This window comes from Oxyura jamaicensis (genome assembly GCF_011077185.1).
Source record: "Oxyura jamaicensis isolate SHBP4307 breed ruddy duck chromosome 9 unlocalized genomic scaffold, BPBGC_Ojam_1.0 oxy9_random_OJ106419, whole genome shotgun sequence".
Classification (NCBI taxonomy): domain Eukaryota; kingdom Metazoa; phylum Chordata; class Aves; order Anseriformes; family Anatidae; genus Oxyura; species Oxyura jamaicensis.
In genome coordinates this window covers 10,971-33,510 of record NW_023304182.1, presented here as the reverse complement: position 1 = coordinate 33,510, position 22,540 = coordinate 10,971, and the positions used below count along the sequence as shown (strand labels likewise).

General features: G+C 48.9%; 1 protein-coding gene across 2 annotated transcripts; it reads right to left on the bottom strand.

The window, feature by feature from the left end:
- Positions 1-2,369: 2,369 nt before the first annotated feature.
- On the bottom strand, positions 2,370-19,678 carry LOC118157672 (bcl-2-related ovarian killer protein). Of its 2 annotated transcripts, none has more exons than XM_035312092.1 (5): positions 19,365-19,678; positions 18,104-18,477; positions 14,593-14,721; positions 7,743-7,906; positions 2,370-3,446 (listed from the first exon to the last, which is right to left on the bottom strand). In XM_035312092.1, exons 2-5 carry the CDS (start codon positions 18,324-18,326, stop codon positions 3,321-3,323), a joined length of 642 nt encoding a protein of 213 aa, XP_035167983.1. In that variant the 5' UTR covers positions 18,327-18,477; positions 19,365-19,678; the 3' UTR covers positions 2,370-3,320. The 2 variants fall into 2 exon arrangements, with proteins under 2 accessions (XP_035167983.1, XP_035167984.1); XM_035312093.1 differs by having other exon boundaries at positions 2,370-3,442.
- Positions 19,679-22,540: the final 2,862 nt, after the last annotated feature.

The window sequence follows — 22,540 nt, the reverse complement described above, 5'->3', positions numbered from 1 at the left end:
AAGCAAGAGGCAGAAGCTTCACGGGATTTTATGTGAGCTGAGGGACTGCTGGCTAGCAGGGTGAAGGGCAGCCCCATTGCCACATTCCCCAGTTCTTCGTTGCCCAGCATCAGAAATATGGTTTTCTTTTTCTTTAGCAGCTACATAAATTAGACAGGCTCCCAGGACCTTCACTAACTATATAAAAAGGAAAATGTTTTCTTGGGTGATAAACAGCCAACCCGATGTCTCCCATCAGGTAGGACTGGCTGGAACAGAAGAAGGAAAAGTCATAGACCCATAGAGTTGTTGAGATTGTAAAGCACCTCTGGAAGTACTCCGAAATGCCTAAATATTACAACGGCATAAATACTTGACTGAGTCAGGCTCAGGATTGTTGCTTCCCAAGTGCACTACGGTGTGTGCAGTTCTGCTCGCTGTTTATTTTGGTAGCAAGACTGGTGTCGATGTGGTTATTGCACAAGGAGTGAGAGGTTGGGTGGGAGCAGATGCAGAAACACAACTGCAGCTCCAAAATCTCAGGCCAAGATAGGAAGGCTGCTATGGCACGAGAGCCTCTAGCTTAAGGCTCTCTCTCCAGCAGCACACTGCATGGGTTTTCCACAAGGTGAGCCCATGGGGCGAGCAGGCTGAAAGCATCACCCCAGTTTTACAGCTGCCCGAGCTCCTGTCTCGGCTGTCTCTTGTGCATTCGACTCTTAAAGAACACAAGTGATATAATCGTGAACCCTGCATCCTCCCGGCACCCAGGCTGCCTGAGGGGCACTGTATTTTGGGTGCAGGTGAAGGGCTGAAACCTGCTCATGGGGATCTCCACCACGGGGATCTTCCCTATAAGCAGTTTCCAGCCTGAAACTTTGCCTGTGTGTGCAACCCCCTTCCCACCCACACACATTCCTTTCTAGCAATGCTGCTTTATTTGGCTTATCATTCTTATCTTTTTGTTAAACTGACTTAATTGGTGCATTTAACTCTTTATGGTCTTTAATAGTCTCTCTGATATCACTTACTTACACAAAAAGCAGTCGTAGTCTTACATTTCAAAACAGCATTTAAATTGAGAAAGGTCTTTACAGCTGCAGTGTACAACTGTGCTAGCTCCATCACTTCTCACACACCTCATCAAACACGCGGCATGGCAAGGCAAGCTGCATCTCACCAGCTGCTGAACTGTCCAAGTCACGACAGGGGTACCTCCAGATAGCAGAAATCTTCTCATATTTTTTTCAGAAGCTTTTTTACGACTTCGAAGCCACATCCCCCCAGTATGCTGCTTTTACTGCATGTTACGGCTCTGAGGGAATCCTGTCCGTGCTGCTCAAATGGTGGTTAGCTGAGCTCACTGTGTGCACTATACTCGGGCTGTTTGTACAGCCAGGTCCATCAGGAATCTACAGGAGAAAATCCCAAGTGGGAGAGGTGCCAGCAAAACCCCTAGTGCCAAAAGGATTATGTCAGCATGGAAGAAAAAAGTCCTTAGGCAGCTCGGTTTTATCTGGGGAACTGCTGCAAGCTTTACCCAGACAAAAATGCACCCACCTCAGGGCAACATCGGCTGTATCCATGAGAAGAACTCCACCAGCAGAAACCCCCCCAGATTTCAGTAGCATGGCCAAAGTTGTCTAGGCAGCACCCAGCCTTGGTACAGCAGGGGAGTGCTCCTGGGGACTGGGGATGCAGGGCCACGTTATCTTCTAGGGGTTTCCCTGCATCAGGATTACTTTATTACTGAAAAAGTAGCAGTGAAGTGAGCTGGTAAAGCACTCTTCACTACGGGCACAGTGAAACAGGCAAAGCCCTGTACTCATGTTGTCAGGGGAGCAGCACATGTGCAAAAGGCTAGAGCAGTAAAAAGAAATGTCTAGACCAGTAAAAGGCAGGACTGCGCAATGCCATGAACACCCCCACACCTCAGCTGGCAGCTCTGTTGGTCAGAGCATGGCACTACTCACAGGAATCCGTCCTGACAAGTAAATGCCTTGCTCTATTTTCATACCCATTCATAATTTCTGGAAGAAAACTGTGAAGTCCCTCCAAATGCAGGGTGTGGGGAGGGAAATCAGGAAAAAAATAAATAACAGCAAGAACTCCTATAATGCCCCGTGTTGTTCATGCAGAGCAATATTCTTCTGAGAGGCTGTGCTCCTGGGAGCAAGGCACCGAGCAGGGTGCCTCCCGTGGCAGGAAGCATGACAGGGGAGCAACACGGGTTAAGGTCCGAGCAGGAACCAGGGGAGTTGTAGTTTTAACACGTTAACACATTATACTAGGGAAAAAGCTGGAGTATTTTTAGCATGGCCTAAGTATTTGTCTCAGCACTGTTTTGGCCTTTTTTGGAATTTTTAACTCTGGAAACAAATACAATACCCTTTTCAATAGTGAAACACCACCTATTTTCTTTTATTTTTTGCCACAAAGAAGACTGCAGGTTTCACTTCCAACAACATTAAAGGAGAAACATATACCAGTTGCTTTTGACACAGCTTTCCCCCTTCACAACATCAGGCAGCTCACTTACTCTTTCCCTAATTTCTGACCACTTCCCCCAGCCTTTCCTACTCACACATTTAGCTATGTCTTCGTTGTAAAATCCAAACCCAAGCTGTTGCTTGAAGGCATTGTCCCTCTCTCCTGTTTCAAACGTTGCGTGTGAGCGCAGCAGGAGAGGTCAGGGCAAAACCCTTACCAGTTCATCACACACCCTCTGGTCCTGCCCCACACACAGCCACAAAACGCCATTTCCAAGGTGTGTCAGGGGGAGAAGCATCTCACGACAGACATTTGTTTCATCCCATGAAGAACCCGCTGCTGAATGATCCCCTGTGGCACACGGTGCATGGGGAGAGCCCAACAAGCCAGAGGCAGGCTGAAGGAGGAGGTGGAGTTCAAACACGAGTGCAACAACAAGAACTGACACAAGGCGAGTCTGAGCACCAAGAAGAGAATCGCATGCAGTGAGGGAGGGATGCTCCCCCTCTCTTATTTCTATTCCATTTCAAATACTAGCCCCTTCCTCCTCCCCTCTGCCTGGCACTAGCATAAGCATGCAACACGGTCGTAAGGAACAGGACAGTGCCGCAGTCGGCGTACCCACAAGTCACCCAGGGAAATGAGTCTCTTGAAAGGATAAGGGTGAGAGAGGCTCCTGCGGCTGCCAGAAGGAGACTGTGGTCGGTCGGCTGCTGCCAGCTGAAGGGAGAGGAGAACAAGCCCTTTGTTTGTCCTGGTTCTTCTCTTCCTCCTCTTCAGAGGCTGCCATTTCCACTGCTTCTGGAGTGGGGGAGGAGATGGGGCAAGGGGCTGCTGCGGGCAGCTCGGGTTCATCTCTCAGGCAGCAGCACGAAGAAGATCGCCTTGAGGAAGTGCCCAAAGCTGCAAACAGCAGACACGAGCCAGTGGGAGCGAAGGCTGGGGTCGGTATTCACAACACACTTCGTGATGTCTGCCTAAGGAAGAGGGAGCAGAGATCATCAGAGATGCCCAGAACTGCATCAGCAACCAGATACTCCCACACCAACACGCTGCTTTGCACCACTTTGCCACGCTGTGAACAGCCACAGCCACTTGCCCTGACACCTTCTATGCACAGCAGGTTACTAGATCAGGCTCGAGAGCTCTGTGAAAGGCACTTCCTACATCAACAAGGCAAAGTGTCCGCTTCTCGGCCATGCCTGGGGAAAGAAATGCTACAGGTATATTGTCAAGCATTTTCCATTCTCAGTAATGAAATAAAAGAAACTTTCCTCTCCTTTTCAAAAAAGGTAGAAAGCTTTGGCAATAGCAGCACTCTCATCCTTTTCTGTAAAGCAAGATGCTTCCCGGAGGTTGTCCTGTTTAATATCAGCTCAAGTTGCTTGCACTTTTTCTCTTGCCTTAATGTTTTATTTGGAACTCATTCAAGTAAGCCAACCCGCAATTTAAATCTCAAGCAATGCAAGCTTTGTTTGTGGAAATGTGTCTGCTGGCAGAGATGCCTCCCCAGCACATGGGCCAGATTTAAAGATCGTTTGGGCAGCTGGTTTCAAGTATTAACAGGAATGGAAGCTGGCCTGCAAGGAACAAAGAACAACAACCCAGCAAATCATGAAGACACAATCTCACTGGGAGGAGAAGGTGTAAAATATCTGGAGAGAAAAGTGAACAGGACAGAGATAGATAGAAAATCACATCCTTCCAACCCAACCCATTCTGTGATTCTCTTATTCTATAACCAGAAAGCAGGAGGGGGACTGAAGGGACACATTCCTGTATCCAGTTACTGAATGCAGCTGCATTGATTCCCCTGTCTTCTACAGACCGAAGTCTGCTGCTAGCAGCCTCACCAGCCATCCACACAGTGCCGGTGGTTCCTCCCTCCCAGGAAAGCCTGAGGGGCTGGCATGCTGCACCACTACACTGCTGCTCTCCGGGGAGCGTTAGGAGACACCGAGGTCCCAAATACCTGATGAGCAGAGACTGCAGGCAGTCATGGACGGGACAAACAGGAGGACAGGAGGAAGCCGAATCAGCACAAGGGGTGTTTCCAAAGGTGAACAACAAGGCACAGAAATGCTGCTGCCTGCAGCTATAAAAGCACAGGCAAACATCGCAAGCAGCCGTGCCAGCGCACAGCAGAAGATGCTGCAACGTAGCGCGAGTGGTTACAGGCATTTTACCTGTACTGTGGCCTAAACTTTTCAGTGACAGCTTAGCAAACTTGCTGTGCTTTGCCTGAACAGATTCAGCCTGGATCAGGGACTAGAACGGTGTTAAATTTAAAACACAGCTGTGCCAAGCTGCCTCTTCCATCAGAAAGACAGGTCCCTGTGCCTGCCTGAGCGTGTATCCAGACGTCAGCGCAGCTGATGGCTCTCCACGAACTGAATGGCTCCTGGCTTTAGTGCCTTACATCTTCTGCAAAGCCAGGTAGGCACACCTGGTGGGTGACAGCCACTGGGATGCGAAAGTGCAACCCCCTTGAAGCTGTGCCATGCCTGCCAAAGGCAAGGACCTCACCGGGGCTAGCCGTGAGGAGCTGCAGTCAGAAGCACTTACAAGCCCGTGTGGCGCTTGCTTAGATAAACAAAATAGCTCAGCTGTTTAACAATTGTCTCGGCTGTTGTGATCCAAAAAAAGAATGCCAGATAAGGCACTGGAACTGAAAATTTCAAAGCTTCTCGATTAAATAGGTCTTTTGGTCTTGTGAGGCACCGATAAGCTGTTGTAGTGACAGTTTGATCTTTGCCTGTTAATTATTCATTGAACAAGTTTGAGTCTCAAGCTCAGAAAACATACATAGCTGCTAAATCTTCCTGTTCTACTGTAAAGCCACTGCCAAAGCTGCACACGCCCCCCAGGGAGAGATGATACCTGCAGGGGTGAATGTTTCCTGTTTCTCCTAAGAGGTTTTGCATTTGTTTTGTGTAGGGCTGTGGCAAGTGGAGGCTTTCTCCACCCTACAAAACAGAAGCACAAGGCTAGGGATTCCTGGAACGGAGGCGTGTGGGAAACTACTGCTGAGCGGGGACTTCCGAACACCTTCCCAAGGTCTCTGCAGTGGCTTTCCCAAAACAGCTCAGAGCGTGGTGGTTCCTCTTGGCATGGTTCATGAGCTGATTTATAAGAGGTAGGGGCCCTGTGTACAGAGGAAACACAGACTCCAGGCCAAGACAAACTAACAACCAGCTAGGTCAGGTGCCAAACGAAAGGGTCTCCAGTACACAGCCATTTTGTCTGGCCCATTTGTGAACCCAGGCTGGGCAATTTCACACCACAGTGCCTAGATCAAAAGGAGGAACACTCAGGAAAACACGGCACACGATGGAAAAAGGATTTGGAGCCTTCCCCCAGGCTGAAGGAACCATGTGTTTCTAGAGGGAAGATATCTCCTTTCCGCAGCCCAAAGTTGTTGATAAGGCTGCAATCAGCACAGCCCAGCAGCTTTTACAGTCATTTTGTCCAAGCGGGGGCAGTGACATTGGCTTCCCTTTCCTAGAGCCAGAGCCTGAGAGAGAGCAGCGTAGCTTCAAGGAAAATGTAATGGCTATGCGAAGAGGAATGATTGGCACAAGCAGCTAGCAGTGGACAGGGCTTATCTCCCCAGATGGCGAGAAGCAGCTCTGGTCAGGGGGTGGGTTCTGTGCCTTGTTTGCTATGCAACAAACTTTCCAAAAATATCCCTTTGGAACTATGAAAACATTTTGTTTAGAAGTCTAATAACGCAAAACAAAAATTAAAACAAGATGTTAACTTACAAGAACATGTATGGTTTACCAAAACAAAGAAACAAGTTAGCTGGAGACTAGGAGGAGACACATTCCTGTGCAACATTCCAATTTTAATGAAACATTTTTTTTTTTTTTTTCCAAAGGAAAAAGTTGTTTCAGAGAAAACATTTCAACCAGCCCCAGCAGGTACCCTGTTAAAAGTAAGCCCCACCAAGGATGTTGAGGCAGGGATTTCACATGCAGGAACAGTGGAACTTGATGAATTGCTTTCACAGGTTATCCTCTGCAGTATCTTAGCACAATTATGTGTGCAGATACAAAATGAAACAAATCTGGGCATGCAAATCAATGGTCCCTAAATCAAAATGGTTCCTAAACCAAATCAATGGAAAAAGATCCCCTCTCTGGGCCGGAGATGGGTGGGGAGCCTGCCCCTGTCCTGGCAGCTCAGGAAGAAATGTCACCTCTTGGGAAGGAAGGACTGTGCCACTGCAGCTCAGCCTTGAAGGAGTGCATGCCTTGGGAACAAGATGTCTCCTGAGCTATGTGGTGGAACATTTAACTCCAGACAGCATCTGCCAGGCAGTACCAAAGGGATTTTGGCCGTACCTTTCCAAGAAGTGTCTATATCCCTGCCAGACTGGCACAGAGACCCAGAGAGAGACGTACATCGCGCAGCTGCCAACCCTGACCCTAGCTGACCACTCGTCTCAGGCTTCTGGGGAACTTGCTAGAAAGGTGTCTGGCTATTCCACAGCACCTAAATAAAGCTCTTACTCTAACCAGTGCTCCACTGCAGTGCATTTTATTTCCCATGGGTTATAGAGAAGAAATCAAGTGGGTATAGCCAACTGGTGCTTGTACCACACTCTAACACAACACTGCCGTAACCACAGTTTCAGGGCAGGCCAGTGAAAGCCATGAGCCCTCCCACTGCCAGCTCTATCAATGAGTGTTAGCAGTGCCCTTCAAAGCATAAGTGCACTACAGCTTGAGCTACATCAGAAGTTAATCACGGAGCACCACCAGGTCAGGGAATGGCACGAACTACCAGGTTTTAATAACCCTCTAAATTTCCTCACGGTGTTACATTAGTATATAATCTTTGACTTGGGGAACTGTGGGGCAGGTGCAATGGGAAATAAGCTGTCAGGCCTCATTTATTCAGTTTCAAGAAAACAGCTGCCCAAGAGGATGGCTCCTATTTGCAGTCTCCAACTACAACTGGCTGGCAGCTCCAGACAAGTTCGAGACAGGAACAGAACAGCAGTGGGTCAGGATTGAATTAGTCCAGCACAGACACGCAGGAGGCTGAGGACCACAACAGCGGGTGCTGTCACGGACAGGACCAGGAGGCAGTGACAGAGCTCTATGGAGCCTAGCACAGGTGTAGGACAGTGGTGGCCCCGGGGCCGTGGCAGAACCTCACTCAGTGTTTTTCTGCATAAAGCTGCAGTGGGGGCACTTTCACTTCCTTTAACTGGGATATTTTCTGGTGTGCATGTGTGGAAGCAAAGACCATACAGCCTCTCTTACCCAGCCTCCTCGCCTTTTCAGCCATGTCACCAAGGTCTTGCGGACGAACTCTCCCAGGCAGTCGACGATGGTGTGAACCATGGCTGGCTGTGCATGCCGCACGCAGTCCACCGCCAGCCCTGCCGCCACCGCGTAGAGAGACACCACCTTGCCCCATGTTATGCCTAGGAAAAGAAGAGAGGTCATTCAGCTTCACACGTGCATGCCACTCAGTCTCTAATAATCAAAGGGAAAGCCCCCAGGAGACTGGCGTTAGGCAAAACTCCCCCCGAAGAGCTGCAAAAGGAAGTGGTCTGACTTGAGCATGTGCCTCTCAGCACTGGGTGTGCAGCTTTGGAGCAAGCAGCCCAGCGCTATCACTGATGCAGGGACGATGCACACTGCAGTGGCTGACATTGCCATTAACTCTCAGCCATGCACAGGCTGCAGAGGAGGCAATCAGATTCAAAAAGTTTGAGCAACCTGTTTGTTTTTTTCACCAGCATGACTCCTAAACACCCTTAACACAAAAGTATCCCTACTTTTTTTCTAGCTCAGACGAGCCTGTTCCAATGTGACAGGAAAAGCACGTAAGAGATGAGCATCCACACAGTCAGTTCTACCGTGACACAAGAACAAAAGTGGGAGACAAAGCTACAGAGACGAGGAGGTTGGGGTGCTCTGAGAGGCTAGGGGCCTCTCTCAGCCAGCACCAACAACCAGGCAGCTTCAAGAGTTTGAGGCCCCTGCCTGCAATATTTGACACCGCATATCCCATCCAACTGAGAGCAGTGCAGGGATGGGAGTATCTGTCAGTCATCTAATTTCCCCTAAAGCAGAGCATCCTGCCAGGCTGACCTGCCATCGGTGAGCGCTCTGTGGAGGTTGCCCCAGCAGCAGCCATCTTCCTGTTCATACTGAAGAAACGCACTGAAGCCCAGCTCTGGGCACCAGCCAGCCTCCCTGGGGCTCCCCTGCACTTTGCCAGCACCACTGGGTATAATCCTCCGTGCTCACACACTGCAGCCAGCAGTCCCTGATCAGACTTCTATCAGGGCCAGTGACCTGGAAATGCAACCCTTTTGCATGCATGGAGAAGAACTGCCGCTACCAGGTGGGTTTCCTTTGGCTCTGCTGGGAAGTTTACTACCCCCCTTAATTTATGATCTGGAACACCGTATTTGACAAGCATTTTGGGAAGTATTTTACAGTGAGACATCTCTGTGGAGCCTTTCCAAGGTCTGTCCCAAATGTAGACAGAGGCCAGGTGAAGTTTTAGTTGTTTAAAAAACAAACAAACCAAGAAAACAAACAAACAAAATCATTCTTGCAGGGTTGCAACAAGAAAGAAAACAGGTATGAGGGAGGAAAGGCAGATAGTTGTTTAGCCACTAGATCTAGGCACCAGAAGGGGTTAAACAAATGGCCGAGAAACTGGATGTGCTCAGCAATCTATCAGCTAAGAAAGCCTTTAATGTAATTTAAATTTGAAAGACCCTTCCTCTTTCCTTTACTGCCATCCCAGGCCCCCAGGCATCCTGAACATCTCTCTAGGATGGGGCCTGAAAGTCCTGGTTTCTGCTCACACTGCAGCAGAGCACATCTCTTTAACATATGTGCAGGTGTGAGAGCATTTCTGGGGTTCTTCCACTTGATGCCTCAAAAGCAACACTCACACTAACACTTTTAGGAATTACTTTTTTATTTATTAAAAATGTGCAAAACTTTACAGAGAAACTATTCAAATATCAGCCATAGGAATGGCTTGTTAGACTGGAGAAAATCCATTTACTGTTCCAAAAAAAAAAAAGCCATTTTTCTACTTACGACTGATGCAAGATCAAAATCTCCAGCAGATCCTTTTGCAAGGCATGGTAACAAGGCACGGGGTAACAGTAACCCCGTGGTCAGAATCAGAGGTCAGAGTCTGCTGTGATCCTTCACCAGCACTATCCGCAGGATCAGAGGAAGTTATTAATGTAGCTATACTGGCTGTTATTTGTATTCTGATTTTATTTTCTTGAGTCGGCTCTGCAGGTCCCCTCCCCAGAGCTGTCACTCAGGAAGTTCACTGCCTGTGTGGTATTGACACTATTTATCTCTCTTTCTCACATTGTGTCACCATGACAGCCAGCAAAACAAGCCAGGAAGAGGCTATAAAACCACATGAGAAAACACGAGGCTGAGGGTTTCTCCTAGCAAGGCAGAGGCTGTCCTGAGGCAGGCCGGTACCTCTCCACCCAAAGAAAGAGGCTTTAGGAGGTTACCTGTCACCATCCATGACCTCCCGGACCTGCATCTCAGCTGGCTTATAACCAGTTTTATGTCAGCCTCTTACTGCCATCCTCTGTCCCCACGGAAATGTGGCTCCTTGCTTTTTGAGGTACATGAACCGAAGTTACCCAAAAATGCAGGGAGGAGTTCAGTGGCTTATTCCCAAGCTTTTACTGACACTCTTCACTCCTAAATATCTAAAGCAAGTTCACTGGTTTCGGGACATTTACACAGCAGTAACCAAGACTAGAGCTCTAGTCACCCCAGTAGGGAAAGGTAGCTTTAACTTCGTTTTAAACCCAACTATCTAACAGGAAAAAAAAAAAAAAAAAAAAAAAAAAAAAAAAAAAAAAAAGTCCTTCCACACCCTAAGAAAGACGTATTAGACCTCTGATTTCCCTAATACCCAGCAAACCAGCTTGCTCTGTGGGTATGCTGGTCCAGCTACCTCCTTCCGAGGAGGATAGAAGGAAAGCCCCTTCAGCTCTTGTGTTCTCTGTCAAGGTTGCTACATAGTGGTGTAGGGTGACAAATTCTTGGATTCTTAATATTTCTCAACAAGGGCCTGCACGACCCCCCTCAGCACACGGATGGAGCACCCTCTCCTTTCACACAGAGGCACCCCCTGCCTCGGGAGGGCTCCAGCAGCCTGCAGCCCCAGGAGCAGCCCACCCACAGCAGGCCCCGACCTGCGCTCCCGCGGGACTCCAGCTTCATCTGCTTTTCTTTCGAGGATTGCCTTGTTTGTGGCAATGTGTGGAGTTGTATCTGTCCAGTGCCTGAGCAAGGAGCCTTGCTCCAAATTCCTCAGAAGGCCTGGCTGCCATCCACAGGGGCTGCTCGTCCCCAGGTGCTGCTGAGGGACGAGCAATTCGCATCTCCCTGCTGTGTGTGAGAGAGTGGAAAAGCAGTCCTTAACGCAGTGATTAAAACAGAGATTGCCCTAAAACTTCTGTCCACAGAGGTGGAACAAAAGGACGCAGAACATGTTAAAAGATGCTTAGAAGGAATCTTTAAAAATAAGTAATACAAGTCACAGACTTAAGGCCAGCCGTGGAGCTGGAGGCATGTAAACACTGGCGAGCCCAGGGGAAAATGAATTAGCAGGAAAGAACTACGCTTGAAACTGTTCCCACTGCGTATCAGCTTGTCTGCCCCAGGGGGAGCAAAAAGAGCCATAAGACACGACTGTGCAGTCTCCAAGCTCCATGCTATCCAAGGTTACCCAAATAAATTTCCCTCTGCTCCACTCAGCATCAACGTCTAACTTGCAAATCAGGCCTAAGAGTAATATGATCAAGTGCTACATTTCAACAGCTGGGAGAATACGGTCAGACACAATATACTTCCCTCTGGTGAAGAGAACGATGCCAAGAGGGATGTGTACAAGGCAGGAAGTTCATCTCATAAAGCCTAAGTGATGTGGCAGCAGTGAGATGCTGCAGGGGAAAGCGTTTTCTCATGACAACCCGTTAACCACACATCCCTGTTCCTCATCATACAGGGTTCACTTCAGCCAAAGCACTCTAGATTGAAAACTTACCAGCACCCATATAAAACCAGGACAAGACCTCTTTTAGAGAGCCCTGGTACCTAGCAGTGCTTACTGACTGGGAAACTGTTTCCTTTAGGAAAGGAAAATGCATCTTCCTTTTCTTCTTCTGTCCTTCCACCAAGTGACCCCTTCCTTCAGGGATTCATTTAAACAGTTATTGTAAATGCCAGCTCAGCCAGGCCCCAGTCCAAGACCTGTTAAAGTCAGTGGAAAATCTCCTGCTGGCTCCAGAGCAGCTTTGGACCACCCAGCAGAACCAGCTGTACTGTCCCCGAAGATGAGTAAGTCTCTGAGTGTGCTCAGAGGGGATTAACTCGTGAAGTGATGCTACTGCAGATCCCTCAACATCCAAAACAGGTCAGGGCTCTGCCATGCCAGGCTCTGCACAGACAGGCTCTCCTTGACTTGGATAACTAACAGCTTGTTAGAAACAGGGAAGGAAAATACAGCTTGAACGTTACCACGCTCTGTGACCTGCTCACTTTCTGCCTATAGTCTCAGCTGTCAATCTTGCTGTAATTGGGATTTGAGCTGTCCATGCTACACCAGAGGAAAGACCAACTGGAGATCAGTGGAACAGACAATGCTGTAAAGTTGACTACGGCACAAGCACCCATGCAGAGGCATCAACCAGGGAGCCAAATGTCCTCAGTCTTCCTTCTTGAGATGTCCACCCAGAGCTTCTTTGTCCAGATGCGTAGACAGTGGGGATAGCACATAAGCACTGCCAGAGGTACAGTGTGAAGATTTGAAACCTCTCCAGCAAGACAGGGTCAAAATCCCCCACTCCCTTGCTGGATAGGCATTGCATGTCACTAATGGGGCTCTTCAGACTGTCTAGGCCTGGCAGTGTCAGACTGACTGTTTTCTTAATAAACTGGACAGTGAAAAACAGGGTCAGATGCTTTAGCCATTGGTAATTGGCTTGAAAATTCAGACTGTATTGAGCTCTCTGGTTTCCTTTGCTTGGTAAGAGCCTCTTTCCTCAGAAATATGAAAAAAAAAAAAAAAGGAATGAATGTCTGGCTGCCACAGCCAACTCTGATTTGCTGGATTTAGCACTAAATGTTGAGTCTTGAGACTGCAACTAGGACTCGGGAATGTTAAAATCAGCAAACTATTCCCCTTCTGCAACCCAGCAGCAACAGAAATTACAATAATTAATTGATAAAAGTGATTGAACACAGAACCCCCGCTTCATACTCACAAGTTTTCTTGGTAGTTGGTATGAGGCAAAGATGGGAAAGGGGAGAAAACAGATGACACAGAGCACCAGGGAGGTTTGAAACCATTTCCTGCACAGCCAGCCATCTGCCAGCAATTTATGCAGAACAGTGTCCCCAGATGAAGGGCAGCACTGGCTGCAGAGCTTTAGTCTTCATGTCTAAAATGCTCCCAAAGTTTCTGGTATTGCCAGCCTCAAAAGGCTGAGTCTGGATCCCATTCTCACCATTCTGAAAACCCCATGGTTAAAGCCAAGATTTAAAATTTCTAGCTTTACTTTCAACAGAAAACATTTTACGCCGCCCAAAATTTTCACCCAGCTCCTGAGCTGGGAACTTGAAGAGCAAAAAACGCAGCTCTCGATGTGTCTGTCAATACACACTGGCAAGGGCACGGCTCCCCGAATCCAGCAGGGATTTCTCCCCAGCATCATGTTTATGCAGCACAGCAGCACACACAGTCTGCACCACCTGCACCCATTCTGCTTTCTGGCTTAATTCCCTCTGTCACTTGGGCTGATGCAGTCAGCAATACTCATCTAAGAAGATAAACTACTTACCTCCACAAACACCCAAGCCTGCAAACCTGACCTCTGTTTTTTCTGTAAGCCTTGATGTAAAATAAAGCTCAGCGCTGAAAGGACAAGAAAGGGCACCTGTACTTCGAGCACAGCCACACTCAGACATTCCTGCTGTGTTTGCCTGGCTCTTGCTTTCCGAGCCCACACTGCCTACCAGGCCAGGCTAGGGCAAAGGCAACCTGCATTCCAGGAAGGCTCTGAAAGGACACTGAGGGCTACACGAGCTACAAAATCCAAATCTATCAATTTCTTATGACACAATTTCTATTTCCCTGATCCAAGGAGTAAATCTGCCTTGCTAAACCTGACAGGAGCCCGGCTTTAGCATTCCCTCTCAGATCTCTGTTGCCATCTGTTGCTGTTCCGGAGAGGATCTGCACTCCACATCACAACACACTTCAGATCCGAAGTTCAGGATGTCAGCACAGGGCTTCTCTGGTGTGTCAGTGGCTCCCGTGCAGTTTATGCACCTAAAAATGTATAGCTGACTGTGAAGATAAAAAGGTTTTGAGCATGGAAGCCTGCTTGGAAGTACAGCAGAAACTGTTTTCAGGGGAGGCCAAGGCTCCCTCGCAGGAACGCAGCACGGAGTGTAGTTTTGCTTTTGTCAGTAACCTCCAGGAGCAAACAGAAGCAGAACACTGATGCCTAGGCAATGGAAAAGCTCAGACCACCTGCTTGTGGGGAACAGCTAGCCACAAGGACCAAGGTCCCGTCTCTGGCTCTGAGGAAGGAGAAGCAGCAACTGAAAGCAGCAGACTCCATTGCAGCTCTGGCTATTGCTGAGGGAAAGGAAGCCAGGAAGAGGGGAACTCCCTTGTGATGAGCTGGTTCTGGCTCTAACAGCAGCAGCATGAGCTGGAACAAGGGAGACTCCCATGTAATGAACCTTCTCTGGCTGCCAGTGGTGAGCGAAGCAGCTTGGAATGAGTGACATCCCTGTGCAATGAGGTAACACCACCTCCTCAGGAGGAAGGGCAGGAGATGGCTTCTCGAATGAATGAGAACCTGCCAGAAGGATGTACAAAATAGGGCATTTCCCTGCCAGAACAACAGAGCACGGAGGAGCCCTCATTAAATCATTACAGCAGGGCAGGCTGCCAAACTGCCCGCAGCTCTTTCAGAAAGCAGGCCCCACCTTGCAGACCATCCCAGAAACATGCTTTCTCCAAGAGAGGCAGCCCCATCCCATCCCTTTCCGCCCCGGTCCTGTCTGCGTATCCGTCTGTGCGTGGTACCTGCTGTGAAAATCTGCGCCGCTACAGCCAGGAAGGCGTCCGTCACCACCGTCTCCGAGTGCAGCGAGATGTTCAGCTGGCGGGCGATATTCCGGTAGACGTTGGGGCGAATGTATTCCAGCTCGTCTCCTGGAAGCAAGCAGTCAGGAGTCAACGCACAGGGCACTAGGCCCATGCCAGAATTGCAGCTGGGGTCATCCCTCGTGTCCCTCTGGCCAGAGACAGAGCCCCAGCTCCACCTTGCTTTAAACAGGCAGCTGAGTTCTTAGGGTCATTTAGAGGCAACCCCCTGCATCTCCCTTCTTCCCTAGTACCCTTTGTGCCCGGGACATCTAAATGGAGTGGTACCAGTGGTGTGGCTGCAGCAATCCCTGATACAAATGATGTTCCCAGGCTGGCTGTCAAAGTCAGAACCCAGCGAGTGCCTGCCTTTACCCCACTACAGGAGACAAGCCTGAGAGAAACAAAGCCATCCCAAATTTCTTTCAGAAATGAGAAGGAGGCATGTCCACCTGTGTAAGCTTTTCAGAGATACGCCCTTTCTCAGCCTGTACAAAAATGCCTTATGATGAGCATGACTCAAGAATTCTGGAGGCTGATGAGAGCCAAGAATCCACCCAGAGCCACACAACATGAAGTGAGCAAAGAGAAGCCCAGCTCAGCTACTTCGTGCTACCACACCATAGGCAGAGAGCATGGACCTGGAGTTCCTTCTCTCCTCCAAAGGGATCCTTTGCCTGCCTGGGTCCTTCAGCAGCAAGGTTCCTGACACAGACAGCAGATGTGCTTTCAGCTCCAGGTTGTTTTTTCCCCCAGCTGGGAAATGGTTGAAGGTGTTACCTCTCATGGCTATTTAACGAGGGTGGCCGAGATGCTGTGGGAGCATTACGTGACGCAAATACTGCAGGGGACTGAGGCTCTGTGTGTGTGGAGGTTCCTATTTGGTGATCTAGATTGAAAAGGATGCTCCTTGTCCTTCTGCATGGGCATGCCCTGGAGCACCCAGGGGAAGAGGAGAGCTGTCACAGCCCCCTGCCATTCCCCTGCAGCACCCAGGTGCCTGTCCCAGGCAGAGGGCAGCTGGTCCCCCTGAAAATTTCACTACATGGGAGCTGGAAAGAAAAGACATCACCAGCACCAGGAGCTTGCTACACAGGCATTAGCTGCTCAACCTGAATTCATTTAACCGGTCACTGGCGCTCAGCCCAGCATGGGCAAAGCCCGGCTTTGCAGAAGTCCACAAAGGAACTGTGCCAGCCCTTTGTGCCCATGGGATTGTTGCACACAATCTGATTGCGAGAGGAAACCCTGAACATGTGTGGCCAGCCCTGATAAGACGAACCATTTGACAGATGTTCTCGCCCTGCAGGGAGCTCGTAGGCTTCCCTGTGGCTGCAAGAAGCCTTGCCCTGAGCCCCGCGGGGCAGATGGGGAGCAGGACAGGCTGGGATCAGCACTTGGTAGCCTGCCACTGTGAGAGCTTCTAACAAGCAGCAACTGGAGGACTGAGATGAGATCAGGGCCCCTTTGGGTTGGAAGCACACAGCCCTGCCCCACAGCGATACACAGAGCAGCGGGGGAAGGAAAATGTGTGGCAAAGAAGTCCCAGGATCACTGCTGGTATCCTTCAGGGTCTGTTACTGACTGGCTGCACAATTTGCAACATTTAGAGCAATTTCTGTGCTTCTTCTCCTTCCTGCAGCAATCTTGGAAGGGCAAGCTGGACAGCAGCAGTTTCCACGTGCAGGAGCTCAGTTCAGAGGAGAAAAGGCACTTGTCCGGGTTTTGCCCACAGGAGAGAGGAGTTTGGATAAACCAGACCTATGTCATGTATGGTAGGTGGCTCTGAGGTGTCTCATTTGGCCATACCATTAGGTTTTCCCACACATGATCAGTTAATTGCACCGGCCGGTTGCTAAGCCTCACTGAGCTGATGCTGCCCAAGACTTTGCAGCTGCACAGCCTGTGGCCAGCACCTCTGTTGGGCCACCAGCCAGTTCACCGGGCCTTGCTGCCTTGCCATGTACAAGAGGAGTTGGAAATCCCTTGAGTTCTCATCTCCACAGGCTTCTCAGCACTAGCACAAAGCAAAAACTGCTCCATCCAGTAAGCAGCCGCAACCTACAGCTCCTGGTAGGAGTCAGATACCACATGGCCTTGTGTTGGTTGCGGCCACAAAGGGAAAAGGAAGGGACAGCCATGTGGCAGGTGGCGTTTCTGAACAAAAAAGGGTGGGAGCTACTTGGTATCCTAACAAGCAGGACTGTTCCCCTTCTCGTTGCATGGGTACCATGGCTCTCCACAAACAGATTTGCTCAGAGAAGGCGCCAAGTTCCCAGGATCATCAGCCAAATCTTTCCATCTGGACATGAATAAGTAACAGGAGAGTCACCCAGGAGACGCCTTCGGATCCAGTCTGCCACCTGCTTGCCCTTTAGCATGCTCCTGGCCACCCACAGACCTGCCTGAAAGCAGCCCCCAGCCCAGGCAAAGAACTGGGGAGACAAAAGGGCCACCAAACTGACAGAAAAACACACACACAAACAAACAAAAATAGAAAAGTCAGCTTCGGAGAGGAAAAATTGTAAAAGAATAGTAATAAAAAGGCCACGCAGAAGAAGAACAGCTATGCCTTAAAAATAAATTTGGGATAACATCAAACAGAAGAGGAAAGAAAGAGGAGAAAGTGGAGAAACCAGTCTGGTCCTGAGCTGGTTAGGCCCAGTTAAAGGTTGCTTCACCAGACTTATTTGAACTTTGGCGTAATTAAATCAGATGCAAATGCTAATGGTAGCTTCCAAGCCAGATGTGAACTGATATTCCAGCCTGCAGGCAAAGAGGGATGTTGGAAGCCACCTCCAAGAAGCAGAGTGCTGGGTCTTGCTGAATAAGTAAGGTAAACAACAGCAAATGAAACATGCCGTCAACGCACTGTCACTGGAAAGCAGCTTTTGTGAAATCTCCAGTGCGCGCAGTCTAAGCAATTACCCCCAAATTAAACAGCCCTGCAGTTAGGAGAGCTGCTGCTGAAGCCCAGGTGTGGAGCCACCAGCGCTCTACCAGACGCCAGGCTGGGTTGTGTCATGGCAGCCAAGTCACCAGTGCCTGGAGAAAACACTGCAAGCCCTGTTTAAAATGCAAAGCTGACAAAAACTGCTGAAAGAACTAAAACTCTTACACAGCTGCAGTCTTGTGCAGATAAAATTGGTTTGTTGTTGGGTTTTGTTGGACTGCATCATACTTCTTAGCTGTCGCAAGTCCTCAGAAAATGCAGCTCTGCAGAACCAGGGTGCTGAGCAATGCCCCGAGGAACTAAGGAAATGCAAGGAGCTGTTGAGGGAAATCACCAAAAGCAAATCCCAGAGCTCACAGCAGAGAACAAAAGCCTCTATATTATCACACAGAAAGCCTCTTGGCACTCATCAGTCCCAGAAACCACAGGCCCCTTCCTAGTCTGGTCTGAACTGCTCCACGCAGGACTCGCTTCACACCTGTGCCCGCAGGGACTTACCCAGCCGCAGCAGTATGGTGGACACCTCGGCCAGCTTACCGCCAGGCACGGGCGCGTTGCACTCGGGTTTGCTCCAGCTGACACCTGCTCGAACCAGCCTCGAATTTATGTAGTCTCTGCAGAGAGCCTTAGCTTGGGACACAAGCTCCTTGTCAGTGGGAGACCTGTCGAACACCTCCATCACCTCTGCAGCGAAGACTGAGGATCGGCGAAGCACTTCCATCCTCCGCTGCTGCACCCACGCCCCTGCATGCACTCGCTGGGAGGCTGACCCGATGCCTTAGGGTCTGCAGGAGCTGCGTGGCAATGCACAGCTCTCCTGATCCATCACAGCTTCCAGCAGCTATTCTCAAAAAGCCGGTCTTTCATTTTACCTGCCGAATAAGAGCATCTGTAAGTCCTCTAGGGCCACAAAGATGCAAATCAGAAACCCAAGTATTATACTGTACAGCTAAGCTACGGTCAGTAGTATTGCCCTTCAAAAAGATCTGTCTCAGTGAATCTCACAGACAAGTGTCCAAGTCTTCTTCCTTCAGCTACTCTGACTTCCACCGGCAGCGTGGCCCGCAGGGGGCTGCAGTTGTGCACTACCTATGTGTTTTCTCTTTCCCCTTTCAGATTCAGCAGCCCTAGAATTACACTTCAGAGGGACGGGATGGTCAGGACATGGAAACAATTCACAGAATGTGTAGACAACCTCAGCTTGTTTCAATTAATCTATGAAAAAGAATGAATCCTAAATACCAGCTACAGTAACCTCAACCAGATGCAGACAGGCATTCCAGCTCAGTAGGTCCTGGATGTTTCTGAAGAAATGGCCCTCATGAACTGCAGGAACATGGGTACGGGAGCATTTCAAAGGTCTTACTAGCCCTTAACTCCAATAGAAGACCAGGTCTTTACCACGGTCAGTTTTTGGTTCTGCAGCTTTTCTTTCTTTTTCTATTTTTTTTTAAAGCAACATACATATTACTACTCAAAATACTTTAGCAACAGCAGAGAGAGTGAAACAGAAAGCAGATTCCAAAGAAAGTTTCCAAGTGTGAATGCCTAAAGAGAAAATTCAAAATTTCTTCAGTCACCTGAATTCATCTGTTGATCTTTTTAACCTAGTGCAGCTTTTGAAATCAGTCAGACCAAAACCTTTATTCAGACAATATTTTAAATCCCCAGTTTTAGACATCAACGTGCCTTAATGAATTTCCAGCTACACAAAGCCCATTCCTTTTGTCCTTCTCCACAACAACAAAAATGCATTTACCTCTCACGTTGCGCTTTTTCCCCCTCAGTGATTGCTTTTGGGGTTTGGATCCGTGCTTGCTGGGAGGATGGGGACCAAGGAGCCCTGGACGATGCTCCGAGGCCACTGTCACAGCGCTGTGCCAACAGGCAGGCAGTGCCACTCAGCCTCCCAGGGCTTCGAGGCCACTGTCACAGTGTGGTGGCACCAGACGGGCAGTGCCACCCAGCCTCGCACCCTCCTGCACTCACCGGGAGCCCTGGGGCTTGCCCTGCTGCTTTTAAGGGACCCAGAGGCAGAGGAAAGCTGCTGGCTTTAGCCTTGTAAGGAAGATGAAATAACCAGGAGGTGGGGTTGCTGAACAGCTTTCTCCTCCCCTCGCTTCTCTCTTAAGGAGGTTCGCTGGCAGCCTTGGATGCTCTGCTGAGATGTGAAGACAAGCCACTGGTGAGTCCAAAACACTGGAGGAGCCACGACGTGGGGCTACGCAAGTGACGCTTACCTTCCACAGAGCCAGGAGCAGCCAGGTTAAACAAAATCGAAGCAACTTTGCCAGTGGAAAATAGTTTGTCGGGACTGAAATGCTTTGCAGGAACGTGCCCATTTCATTTCATTGTGTTAAAAAAGCTAGCATACAAAGTTTAAGGAAAACATTCCAATTTGTTCCAACATATTCCGAAGTTATTCTCAACATCAGCTTCTTGTTGCATGACCATTGTATTAACGCCACGATTCTCAGCTTTGTTCCTCTGGTCGTGTGATACCATTTCACCTCAATAGACCGTGTACAAATGTTGGCTTTTTTGTTGCTGTCAGGAACAAAGGAAGTTTCAGAAACAGAAGTTTCCTGCAGAAAAATAGGTCCTACCAACCCAAACACAAATGTTCCCCAAGAAATACGAAGCTGTAGACTGGTAACTGAGAACATGGCATGTTCACAACGCTTCCTTCCCAAAAGGAGGTCAGAAGCAAGAGGTAACCACTACCATCTCTCCCCTGTCGCCTTTGAGAAAAGACAGAGGCACCTCTCGAGGAGCTGATTGCCTAACACAAGCACAACCTGCACCACTGCTGGTCTCGAAGGAACAACCAACCTGTATGTAAAACCTTGCTGTATGATGTATCGAGCACCTCGCCTAGCAGGGTCAATTTGATGTACACGTATGCAGCAGCAGCTAGCTCAGAACCCCTGCCTTGCCTTGACATGAAGTACCAGAAGTAGTTGCCCAAAGGTTCTCTCTGAAGATTGTGTTTTTATCTTCTTGCCTTCCTCAAATTTAAATGTAATCACTGCAGGTTGAGATCCGTCCCATGAAAATTGAGACCCTGTGCTGCTGCCCGTCCCTAACACACACCTTTGCAGCAAGCAGCCCATGGTCTCCTGGAAAATCATACTTCTGCCTTTGCAATTCTGGTGGCTGAGGGATCGTTGCAATTATGTCTAAGCCTCCTGTGGCAGCTGACAGCTTGAAACTGAAGTCTTATTTAAACTGCTCCTATTCAGCAGAGCTCTGAAACAAAGATGAGTGCTTAAATATCAGGATTGCTTATCTAATGACAATGCTTGCCAGAGCTCTGGCAGACATGAGTGCCACAGAGCCTCCCAGCTCTCCGCAATGCCAAACCCGTCCCACATGTTCCCTGCCCGAATGTCACAGCATCCTGCACCCCCTCAACTTCCACCGTGTGATGTGAGTCTAAGATAAAAAACTAGAAACACAAAGGCTGTGTATAATAAACCATACTTTGTATCAAAAAACACAAACAAATCCATTGCATGCTATTCTACTTTTATTATTTACACACTAAAATATAGCTTCACCCCTCTGTAAGGAAAAACACCTGAAGCTGCAGCACATGGTGCTTAGCTGACCACAAAGGAGCAGTGCTACAAGCCAAGGAGCTGCCAGCATAATGTGAGCTCCTTTTTCCATAGTGTGTGTAGGCTACAACATTTAGAGGCTAGATCTATGCTGGAAAATCTTTTGCAGCAAAGGAGTATCAGGAAATGGTTCAGAAACACTCATATCACCCCAAAACACTCTTCCCAGTGAAGGTATTGCTGGCATGACAGTGTTTTGGCTCCAACAGGCTCCAAAGCGCAGCTCCTGCCTATCTGGGATTACCTGATCAAAAGGACTTGGAGCACTCATTTCGTAAAACAAGAGCACAGAAGAGATATGACTACATCTTTTAAAAACAGCAAGTGGAAGTGAACCCTGGAGAAACCACAGCAGTAAGAAGGCAGCAACAGTCTAAATATATTTATGGACAGCTTACGCTCAATATTAAATAGTTCAGCCATCAGAGATGCAAGTCTCTAGAAGGAACTTAAAAAAACACAGTGGAGGAGAAATAGGCAGACAAACCCTGGGTGGCCTAGGAGGCCATTTCCAGTCTTGTGTTCATAAAGCCTGGTCTCTCTCAGACGGATTGCTTTGTTTTACCTCTCAGTGCTGATCCCATCCACTTTCCCAGATGCCTACAATTCCAGCAGAAATGCAGGGCCGATGTTTTACCCTGCAGAACGAGGGCTCAGGAGAAGCAGAGGGATGCTGAAGAGCTGCCCAGAAAGCCTGGGAACCAAGCCAGTTAACAAAAGATTTCCCTTTGTAGAGGTGATCTGGCAAAACACTGGCACCGTAACAGACCAAAGCCTTCTACCAAATCATCCCTGAACCTTCTGCATTATCTCAGCCCGTTGTAACATACCATCCTTCCCCCCTCTGCTTCCTTGTGCCTGATTTTTGGCAGCAATACTTAAATCAGTGTTTGTGAAGGGATCATTTATCACTGTGAAAGCACCAACGGTGTCAGGCTTCAGGCTGCAGTGCCACACAGGGAACCAACAGGAGGAGCAGGAGGTTGGAAGCAGCAGTTCTTTTTCCACAAAAATATTTTGCCGGCTGCCAAACAATACATGGAAGTAGCAGCATAATGGAGCCCAAGCCAAATGCTGAGTGCTTTTGACCCTTCCTCTCAATTCTGAAGGGCTTGATTCAAAGCCTCCTGAAAGCCAGGCAGCTATTTATATCACTCATGGGATGGGAGCACCCTGGAGTACCTCTCCCGGAGCAGCATGTGGCAGTGCCAGGTGTCATGTGCCAGAACAAAGGGACTGTGCCCAGTGAATGCTATCTTCCGCAGCCTTTAGACGGTTCATCTTCTCAGGCATACAGGGCTAGAGGCTTAAACCC

Excerpts from the sequence above, each read along its gene's own strand:
- LOC118157672 (XM_035312092.1), bottom strand. The coding sequence starts at position 18,326 with ATGGAAGTGCTTCGCCGATCCTCAGTCTTCGCTGCAGAGGTGATGGAG. Across the intron at positions 14,722-18,103 it reads CACCATACTGCTGCGGCTGG|GAGACGAGCTGGAATACATT; the intron begins GTAAGTCCCTGC and ends GCTTGCTTCCAG. Across the intron at positions 3,447-7,742 it reads TGAAAAGGCGAGGAGGCTGG|GCAGACATCACGAAGTGTGT; the intron begins GTAAGAGAGGCT and ends CCTCTTCCTTAG.